We start from the raw sequence: 10,319 nt of genomic DNA on the forward strand, positions 1-10,319 counted from the left end.
AGACGGTGCTTCCGGATTCGGTCAACACTGAGAACTAGTGCCTCACGACAGGCTCATACCTTACATCGCTACACCACCACCGATTTCTTGCTCGCTAAAGCGTGCACATCAAACATGGGTTAGTTCACTTTACTAATTGGTACTCTCTTGCATCAAAACCAACCATACGACCCGTTACAAGAGTTTGATCCGCACAGGAAAACGAGAACAGCAGTCCGCAAACAAACTATACAACATCTAATTTGACGACGATTTTATTTTTTCACGTTTTCTCTGCGAAAACCAACGGCCACCAGGTTGGTTCAAGAAGCATGCATGGCCGCCATATTTAGTTTCGAATTGACAACTCGCTTGATGACAGTCGGCTAATAGCTCGTCGGTGGTATATTTTAAATTTACGAAGAACACGATTTTATTCTCATTTCTCCACATGTTCAAATGCCTAATACTGGTTTTCTAAGCAAGTTAAATTATTTTCTATGCCCTACCATTTTCATCTTCCTTAAATTATATCCCTTTTGAAGTCGTGGCTCTCTTTTTTGTTGCATTGTCTCGCATTTTTCATTGTTAACATCACGTATATAGATTATTCGTTATTAAATAAATCTAGTATGGAGCTTAAAATTTGTCATTTGATGAGTATAATGTATCTCATGGGTAGTAAAGATTCAATTTAGTAGATTGTATAAATTAGAAAAAGCTTTTTTCTACCACCGATAGGAATGGAAAATCAAATGTGCTGTTTCAGTCTTTTGCCGTAGTTTTTCAGCTATATTACACATTAGGCACATAACTTCATATGTATTCATGTTACTTATAGATTTGAACACTATTGATATGAAATGATTTAAAATTGTGCGTAACATTTTTGATGTGGTACATCGGTCGTTCGAGTGTGCACGCATGGTGATCAAGTTGACACAACATTCGACTGTCAACATATCGGCACTTCAGTCATTGGCGCGGATTCCACCCGGTGGGAAAAACGTACAGGATTATACAGGATCAAAACCAAGATTGGAAAAGGATTCTGCATTCTTCACAACACAACAATTTAAAATGTCTACAATTAGCAAGCTTGAAATTCGGGGCATACGTAGCTTCGGGGTCAGCAACAGTGAAGTGCAGGTAAAACGGAACGTTTGTTTTAAAGTTCATCCATTAATCGCAGTTTTTATTTGATGATAGAAAATCAGCTTTCCTACTCCAGTAACTCTGATTGTCGGGCAGAATGGATGCGGAAAGACGACAATCATCGAATGTCTTAAGTATGGTTTGACCGGAGAGTTACCACCGCACACGAATCGGGGTATCGGATTTGTGCATGATCCGAAAGTTTTAAGCACAGTAGAAAGCTTGGGGCAGATTAAATTAATGGTGAAGGATATTGCTGGCAACTCCTTAACGGCTATCCGGTCGATGAAGATTAGCCTCAAGGGAAAAAATCCCAAATTTGAGACACTCGATTCGACCTTATCGATAGAAAATGCGCGGACAAAGGAAAAAACGACCCTTACTCGGTCCCGTTTAGCGGATCTCAACAACGAAATGTGCGATGCAATGGGAGTGTCAAAAGCTATTTTGAATAATGTCATCTTCTGCCACCAAGAAGATTCCTGCTGGCCTCTTGATGAGCCGAAAGAGCTAAAGAAAAAGTTCGATAGCATCTTCGGTACGACCGAGTACAATCGGGTTATGGACAAGTTAATAAAAATGAACAAAGTAAATACGGAAAACTACAAAGAGCTATTGGGCGATTTAAAGCTGTTACAAAACATAAAAACTCAAGCGGAAACAAAACAGATGCAGTTAGAAGATGGTGAACAAAAGCAAAAAATGCTACGCGAAACCATCGGTGAAATCGAAAGCGACATAAAGCCAATCCAAAAGAAGCTAGAACACTTGGGGCAAATTCAGCGAGAGCATTCGAGTTTGGTTGCGAAAAAGATAGAATTGACCTCAAAGTAAGGAACTGTTTATACAACTCTAATGGATTGTATTGATGCATATCTTTTTAAATATTTTTTAGGATAAAGAGTAAGCAGGAGCAAAGCCGACAGCTCGAATTGAAGATCACCAAACTTTTCGATGGTTCGTTGGCAGAGTTAGAGGTGGAAATAAGAGTATTTCACCAGACAGTTTGCTCAAAGCGTTCGGACCTGGAGGATAATGAATCGGAACTGCAAACAATTAAATCACAAGAACGTTCCCTGCAAAGTAAACTGCATTCGTCGGAGGGGCAAATAATGGAGCTGACAGGAAAACAAAAACGCCAACGAGAGCTACAAATTGATAGGAGCAAAAAGATAGCGGTGCTTGGCAGTAAATTGAAGCTGTCGCTTAACGATGATTATGGCGATGCATCGGTAGGTAGCAGCGTTCTTGATGCAGCCATTAGAGCGATTAGAGACGCTATGCAAGCAGAAGAAATGAACGTTCAATCGATGGTTAAGAAATTTGATGAGATGGACGCTCAAGCTCAGAAAAAAATCGACAGTTTACGGGAAGCCAAAGCCACTCTCGAGAGTGATTGCGTATCAAAACGCAAGCAAATCGAGCAAATGACGCGTGATAAGCTCAGCACCGCACGTGAAGTGGTCGAAATCGAACGATCTGCCGAAACGCTGCAACGGTTGATGGATGAAATCAACCGGCTTGAGCAAGAGTATGAGAACCAGGTCAAGACAGCAAACTTGCCCGCTTTGAAGAAGGAGCTTATTGAAAGAAAACAGTCGCGGGACCTGTTGCAGGATCAGTTAGACAAGATTGAAGAGCGTATTAGCTCCCTAGGGGCCGTAACCAAGAAGGAGCAAGAACTGGCGTTACGGGAACAACAGTGCACAGGCCGCGAGTCGGAGATACGGCGTTTGCGAAACAAACATGCAGATGCATTGCGTCGCTTATTTCCTGAGCGTATCGTCGATTCGCAGTATAAACGTAACGTGCAGGATCTGTACGACAATATTCAGAAGGAAGTCAAAACACTGAACGAAAAGATACGTCGCGCCCAGGCCGTCATGACGGAAATGGAAGCCAACCGTAAAAACCAAAAGCAGCAGCACGATCGTTTATCACGTGATGTAGCCGAAGCTGAGGAAACAATATACAATGCTTGTCGGGGAAATTTGTATGAAGATGTGCTTGCAAAGCTCAATGAAAAAATCGCCAAAAATAACATGGAACACGGCGAGGCACGATCAGCCCTGGTACTATATCAGAAGTTTATATCTAATATTGAAAATGATCATAACTGCCCGGTGTGCGAGAGAGAGTTACAGAACGAAGACGCTAAAGATGTAAGTGGCAAATTGTCGGATGAGATTCGGCGGCTGCCAGAAAAGATTGAGGCCCTGGAACGGTCGCTGAAAAAGGATCGCTCGGAGTACGAGAAGTTACTTGCTTTGAAGCCTGAATCGGTGCGACTTGAAAAGCAAAAGAAAGAATTACCATTACTAAAGCAACAACTCCAGGAGACAGAACAACGCCTTACTAAGGCGTCAGATGATTTGGAAGAACTTCAGCTGGCGGTTTCGGAGCCTACGTCAAATATTCAGTTAATCAACGCGATTCTCGGAGATATGAGCATTCTGGATGAGCTGAGCCGCGAGTATGATCGTACGAAGCGCAGCGTGGAAGACTTGCGAAATGAACTAGGACCCCCGGCTCCTGACGGTGTCACTGTCGAGTCGCTGAACGAAAACCGAGACACGTTGCGAGCGCAATACAAGACCGAGCGAAACGCTACCGAACAGCTACAAACTACAATTGAAACAAAAACAGAAAAATTAAACAATTTGCAATCGCGAAACAATCAAATGAAATCTAAAAAACTGCAGTTGCAAGAATCCGTTCAATCGTTGGAGCAAAAACGAACAAAAGTTGCCGAACTGGAGAGTAAAGTCGTTGCGCTTGATAGCGAGCTAAACGATGCCGAACAACGCCTCAACCCTATGAAAAATAATCTGCAGAAGGAATTGGACCAGAAACAGCGGACGAAGGATCTTAACAGTCGGGAACTACAAAAGACGCGTAAACTCTTAGAAGGACTACGCCAAGAAGAAAAGGAAATCGGTCGATTGAGCAAGGACCTAGAGGAGCTCGATGTACTAAATTTGGCTTCAGCATTAAGTAGTCTGCAGGAGAAAATCGACAACTTGAAGCGAGAACGTGGTCGTGCTCAAAAGTCTGTTGAAGAGAAGGAAAAAACGATCGAAAAGCTAAAGCAAGACATTGCCAATCAACATTTGCAGGATCGAGATCTTCAGGATAACCGCGATCTGAAGCGTATTTTGCGCGAGACGTCGGATCTAGAGGCTGAACTTCAGACGCTTGTAAAGAACATGGGTGAAATGGAGGTAAAAGACGTGCAAAAGGAATGCGAACGTCTCATGGACATTCGCGATGGTTTGCAGGCGAGAAGGAGTGAACTAAACGGCCAGATTAGCGAGCTGCAGCGGCAACTGAATGATCTTCGGAAGGAATTAGATCGGAAAGAATTTCGCAACGCCCACCGCAATTACATTAACAGTCTATGCGAATCGACTGTACAGCGGAAGATGATCAGCAGCATAAAGAAGTATCTCAATGTGCTCGACAGCACACTTTTGAAGTTTCACGCGGAAAAAATGAATGATATAAACCGATCAATTTCTTCGCTATGGTGCAACATATATTGCGGCAATGACATTGACTGCATTCGCATCAACACGGAAGACGATGGTTCGGCTAAAACGGATCGTCGGCGAGCATACACTTACGGCGTAGTGATGGCCAAAAACGGGATCGAAATAGATATGCGGGGCCGGTGTAGCGCAGGACAGAAGGTTCTCGCTTCGCTCATCATTCGCCTGGCGCTGGCGGAAACGTTCAGCAGAAACTGCGGCGTAATGGCACTGGACGAACCGACGACGAACCTAGACCACGAAAGTATTGATTCGCTGTGCTCTTCCTTGCGCAACATAGTGTCGGAGCGGTACACAAGCAACTTCCTGCTTATTGTGATCACGCACGATGAAGAGTTCATCACGAAGCTGGAGAAGTTTAATATTTACTACCGAATTTCCCGCAACAACGAAGGCAAATCAGTGATCAAAGAAGAGCATATATAAGCGGCATTCCTAATCCTAGTTTCTGCGTACTAGCTTGCAGATTTACCATACCATTGCTTTAACATTTGTATGAATTATTTCTGTCTCAGTTTCATTTAATTATTTGTTATTTGTTTGTATCGAATAAAATGCACATAATGCATCCAGTGACTCCAGCTTGTATAGACTTTTATTCATCAAAAACAGATGACACAGCACGTGATAGTGAATCAGGTGAGATTTCGCTTGCTGACCTTGTGCGCGAAAGCACAATTGCATTCGGATCCTTCCGAAGGTTAACCTACACCCTCTGTAGACACCATACGTTTGTCAATAAATTGGCGACGGTATCGTTTATTTATGGTCCAACAATAGCCTTCTAATTGCCCGCAGTCAAGGCATGGTTCCGTTTTACACTTCCCTTTGCATACGCGAGCCTACATGAAATGGAAACTGTTTATGCGGAGGCGATGGGAAGTCCTTGTGTTATCTATCCTGCTATGCAAATGATACATCATTCTCCCTACCGACCGATAAGAAAGGTTTCAGGACGAGCGTCAGTCAGCCTTCCAACGTTGGCACGTCAGCGGATGCCGGGAATGTAATTTAGCTCCTTTTGTTTTTCCAATCCCACTGAAAGCCCCCATCGTACGGGGTAAGGAAGCTCCCGGTGTGGGATAATAACAAGGATCAAAGATGTTGTTATGGTGCTCGTGTGTGAAAGGGGCACGGAAGGCTGTGCGTGCGTGTGTTCGCGTTTGCTCATCTTTCGCGGGCGCGTGTGAGCGGTTTTTGAGGATTTTTCCAAGGGTGCGATATTTGCATAATTTTAACTCTCACCACAATCCGATTCACTTTAATTGATTGACTTTGATATGCTGATCCGTACCGCTGGCGATGAAGTGTAGGCGGTGAAGGTGTTTGGTGTTTTTGAACCAGATATTATGCGCTCCGTGCGTTTGTCCGGAAGGGTTTGACGAACGCTCTTGGTGGGAAGGGTTGAGTACGTGATTTCGACGAACTGATTTGTTGATACGCTTCAAGATGCCATGCAGGAGGTCATGCTGGCAAGATGAAGATTCACACCGTGGTAGTATAAAAGCGACCTGGCATGCCTTCTGAGACGAACAGTTTCGAATCGGATTTAGACTAGAGACAGTCGATTGAAAGCCGCTGCGTATTGCTAGAAAGTTTAGGAAGTGATTCAAGTTAATATAGCAGATTGGTGAAAAGTTGTGGCAGGATACAATTGAAATTGGTGATAAGGTATGGAAGGCTGCCGTATAATGAGTCCTTAGTCAAATATCGTCTTAAGAACTAGTGCTCAATGTTTTAGGTGTTTGAGATAAGCTTAGGGAATTTTAACTGAAAAGGATTTGTATATTCTGTTAAATGAAACATAATGTAACATTGTATAAAGCAGTGTATTTAACAAATTAGAATTATTACGGGTTGACAAGATCTTTGGTATCTAACGTTGAATAGAAATATATAATTAAATTAAACGTTCAATGGTTTTAAATCATGTGCAGTGGAAATCGGCTCTTGTGAATCACTTTCAAAAACCTCATGTGCATATCTTCATTATAACTGTTTTTTTTGTCGTGTATTTTTAGATTTATTTCACTATGCTGCATTTACGTCCGATTGCTCTACTGCTGATCGGGCTAGTGGTCCTGGTGAATGCTCAAACCTTCCAGTACTCCCGTGGATGGACCAACGGGAAGCGGTCATCTTCAGTAGAACCCGCTGCCGGTCAGGCATTGGGTTCGGGTCTAACAATAGGAGGATTAAGCTCATTGAAAGCTAATGAAAAGTATGCTTTAAATTAGCAATAGTCTGGCTGGAACTGGTATTAACCAAGCATACTGGGATTCGTATTTTACAGGGCCTTGTTGCGACGTTTCTTGCGGAACCCGTGTGATTTGCGCATCGCTAACCTACTGGCAGGACACCCCAACAAACAGCTGTTCCAGCTGGCTGGCACTAACCTGGACAGCGCCGAATCGGCGGGATCTGCATTCGTCCTGCCGCAGTTTCTAATTGACCCCGATGAAGGCAATGGCATCGGTGGTGGCCTCGGCGGTAATTTGCTCAACGGTCGCCCAATCGAGGACGAAGTGCGCTTCAAACGCGGTGTATCCACCGGTTTCAGTGATCCTCGTCAGAAAATTGCCTAAACTTCGTTCGCATCAAATGCCGTCATCACATGCCATCACCACCACCACCACCACCAGTTAGACCGGCCACCCGGTGATCCAAAATCAGCGGAAACAGGTGCTTCGTTCCGGGATTGCCCACGTGGCCGCCAAACGCCAAGCGATATAATGATCCTCCGGCATGAGGAGGTTAGAAGTGATTATCCCAGATTGCCGTTTGTTGAAGTTTGACGTGATGTCCTCAGCGTAGTTCTTCACATGCTTTCCTCGTCAGTCGTTACTTCGTTTCCGGGTGTAATTGACCTTGGAGGTACTGTGTCCCACTGCAGCCGGTGTGATCACGCATCATCCATCATCTAAGCAACAAGACGCAGTATTTCGGGCGGTTCAATTACGTAACGGACTGTGCAAAAAGTGTATTATAAAAATGAAGATAAAGATAAGGCATCTTGTCACATTGAAGCAAAGTAGGCGTTTTGTTTGTTTACTGCCAGCCGTCCCAAGGGAAGATCTTGGCGAACTTAACAAGCCGGAATCCGGAAGGCGCCGATTACGGTTGCACGTGAAGGTATACATGGGAGCTGTGTCGAAATTGAGCTGTCCTTGTTGCAGACGGACGATCCGGACCCCGTTGCACGCGGTGCAGGTAATTGGAAGGTTCGGTCGGTCGACCTTTGTGGGTTGGTTGGGATCGGTCAAATTATGGGTTTGCTCCTTGATGACCTTCTATGCCCGTCCGGTATGAGGTAGCTTCCCTTCTGGCGATAAACATGAATAGTTAAACGGATGGATTCGTTGGTGGCGGTTTTAGAAAGTCTACTTGTTTCAATTCCGTAGTTCGTGAGTCATTTCCGAGCAAATTAGCGCACGTTATTAAACCCAGATAGTGACAAGCAAGGAGATAAAGTGCTTGTAGGTTATGTGAAATTTGTCATTGGGGGTGAAAAAAGTAGTTTGTTAGCTTAAATGGGAAAGGCAAAAAATTCGCTTATGTGCGAAACGAATAAACCCCATTATTGCAGGCTTCAATGATTTAAACCTTACCCCAGTAATCATCGAACAGTTCACATAAAATGAGCGGATAAGTCGCTGTTCATGTGATCGCGAAACATAAAACCATTCGGGACTATCGGTCAACAAATTATGCTTTGATTGCAAACCGTCTAATCTAGCGTCTAATCTCCGAACGAGGATTGCAAAATGAAAACTAATCATCGCGACACGGCGAACCACGGCGGGCAGCGTAGGAGTGCAAACGAGTAGTTAATTTATCAAACTGACAGGATCTGACGCGGATGCAGCACTTTCGTCCACCCTGAGAACATTGGTCCGGTTTCGAATGGCGTGTGAGAAAAAAAGAACTGGTGCCCTCGTTCGGAAGCACTTGTCCATCATCGGGTGAAAATAAAAGTACATAAACTCTCGGACAGTTTGTAATTTGATCGGCGTGAGTACCGCGAGGATTAGAGACCCATGGTGGTTGAGTAACGGCTTACACCCAAACGCCACCCCAAACGGTTGTCCTGTACGGACGGGGGAGATACAAGAGATATGACTCCGGTTCGAACATATTTTTCCCTGCTGCCTGACGGCATATTTGCCTTTTGCAGGATACAGGATGTCCCTTTATGCAGCAGATTCACCGCTAGAGTTCAAGTGCATCAACCAGGGGTTGGACAAAGCCGTCAAGTAGGGGTTGCGAATTGGCTGGCGTTAGGCATCAAGTCGAAAACCAGATACTTCAAAAGAACAACGGCGATCAAAATAAACATAACCTCACTTTTATTCGCCGTGCACTCTTCCGTTCAAGCGGGTGTGATTCGTGCTCCTGCGTTTTCATCGTGTTCATGTGTTCGTTAGGCAATCCTTGCCATCACAGCCAGCAGGACGTTTCCCTCGTGACGCACACAGAAAAAGGATCATCCCTCAGGAAAAAGTTACGCCGAATGTCGTTCGCTAAATCCTTCGATGCGTTCGCCAGTGAGAGACCCCTTTTCTCGGTGTGGCCCGCTTTTCGACTGCCTGCCGGGTCGTATTACTTTATAATTAATTTACGGAGATGAATGATTGCCTACCGGTGTGATGAGGAGTTTAGAAATGTTGTTTTATTCGGTTCGGTTTTCCCTCCGTCGCCAGGACACACAAATTTTTCCCTTGGGTATGTTTCGCTTGCGCGAGCCGTCACAAAATGAAACCAGTGGACCTTTCGACCGGACAGGAACGTTTGTCATTCCGTAGGCTACGAATCCGTCCAGACATTGGGATGACATTTTTCAGCGCTAAAACGTGTTGAGGGTGCCGTTGCGAAGAGCCTTGCGTAAGGCCATCTCACTTTAGTTCCTTTCGGATGCGATATCACCTGCGATTTGTCTGCATTTTCAAGCTTGTTTACGCCTGTGGAAAGGAATCTAATCAGAGAAAGCGATGAATGGTAAAGCACAGCCTGCTTGATTATAAGACGGTTTTGGAAGGCCCAACGGCACCAGGAACCGTTTGTAACGTGGCCCACAGAATGCTGGCTTCATTTTTTACAGCTTCCATCTGGTCAGCGAAGGCGATAGAACTGCTGGATGAAGTCCCGAGCCGAGCGTGCTTCTTTTTGCGTACTTGGAATTGAACTTTTCGAAATCCCGCTCCGGTGTCGGACTTTCTCGTCAGGTGAAATTCATTTATCTTTAAAGAATCCAATTTGCGAGATTTTAATCAACACGACGGGCAAAGAATCGGTTGGACGGTAGCGTTGGGCGGCACGCTCCGAATTAGAGGATCATATTTAGGGCAAATACGCTGGGTGATAGAGGATGATGCTTTGACCGGTGAATAATTTATGCGGATTAAATGAGCACACACAAAAAAGTGTACGATAGGCATTAACCAGTGGTAGGCAGGCGAAATTGCTTGTCAAAACCAGTGCCAAGTTCATGAAGCGTGGGTTTGCTCAAATCTACGGGGATTTTTGAACAATAATTCGAGCTCTGTCCAATTTGGTTGTGATTTTATTCTGGGAATGTGCCATAAGAAATGTATGCCGCACGATGTTTAAAACTGTGCAAACAAAAATAGCCAATTTTTT

At 44.5% G+C, this 10,319-nt stretch overlaps 2 protein-coding genes across 2 annotated transcripts; both read left to right on the forward strand.

The window, feature by feature from the left end:
* Positions 1–1,053: 1,053 nt before the first annotated feature.
* Positions 1,054–5,193, forward strand: LOC128731762 (DNA repair protein RAD50). Its single transcript, XM_053824902.1, has 3 exons — positions 1,054–1,128; positions 1,189–1,964; positions 2,030–5,193. The coding sequence occupies exons 1-3, from the start codon at positions 1,060–1,062 to the stop codon at positions 5,106–5,108; spliced, it is 3,924 nt and encodes a 1,307-aa protein (XP_053680877.1). The 5' UTR covers positions 1,054–1,059; the 3' UTR covers positions 5,109–5,193.
* A 1,116-nt stretch (positions 5,194–6,309) lies between these two features.
* LOC128730952 (pro-corazonin-like) lies at positions 6,310–8,218 on the forward strand. The gene is made up of 3 exons (XM_053824043.1): positions 6,310–6,353; positions 6,704–6,903; positions 6,976–8,218. The coding sequence occupies exons 2-3, from the start codon at positions 6,716–6,718 to the stop codon at positions 7,265–7,267; spliced, it is 480 nt and encodes a 159-aa protein (XP_053680018.1). The 5' UTR covers positions 6,310–6,353; positions 6,704–6,715; the 3' UTR covers positions 7,268–8,218.
* The last annotated feature ends 2,101 nt before the right edge of the window (positions 8,219–10,319 follow it).

This window comes from Anopheles nili, chromosome 2, assembly GCF_943737925.1.
Source record: "Anopheles nili chromosome 2, idAnoNiliSN_F5_01, whole genome shotgun sequence".
Lineage (NCBI taxonomy): Eukaryota > Metazoa > Arthropoda > Insecta > Diptera > Culicidae > Anopheles > Anopheles nili.

Coding starts and splice junctions, on each gene's coding strand:
- LOC128730952 (XM_053824043.1), top strand. CDS start 6,716: ATGCTGCATTTACGTCCGATTGCTCTACTGCTGATCGGGCTAGTGGTC. Junction 6,904..6,975: donor TCATTGAAAGCTAATGAAAA/GTATGCTTTAAA, acceptor CGTATTTTACAG/GGCCTTGTTGCGACGTTTCT.
- LOC128731762 (XM_053824902.1), top strand. CDS start 1,060: ATGTCTACAATTAGCAAGCTTGAAATTCGGGGCATACGTAGCTTCGGG. Junction 1,129..1,188: donor TCAGCAACAGTGAAGTGCAG/GTAAAACGGAAC, acceptor ATTTGATGATAG/AAAATCAGCTTTCCTACTCC. Junction 1,965..2,029: donor AAGATAGAATTGACCTCAAA/GTAAGGAACTGT, acceptor AATATTTTTTAG/GATAAAGAGTAAGCAGGAGC.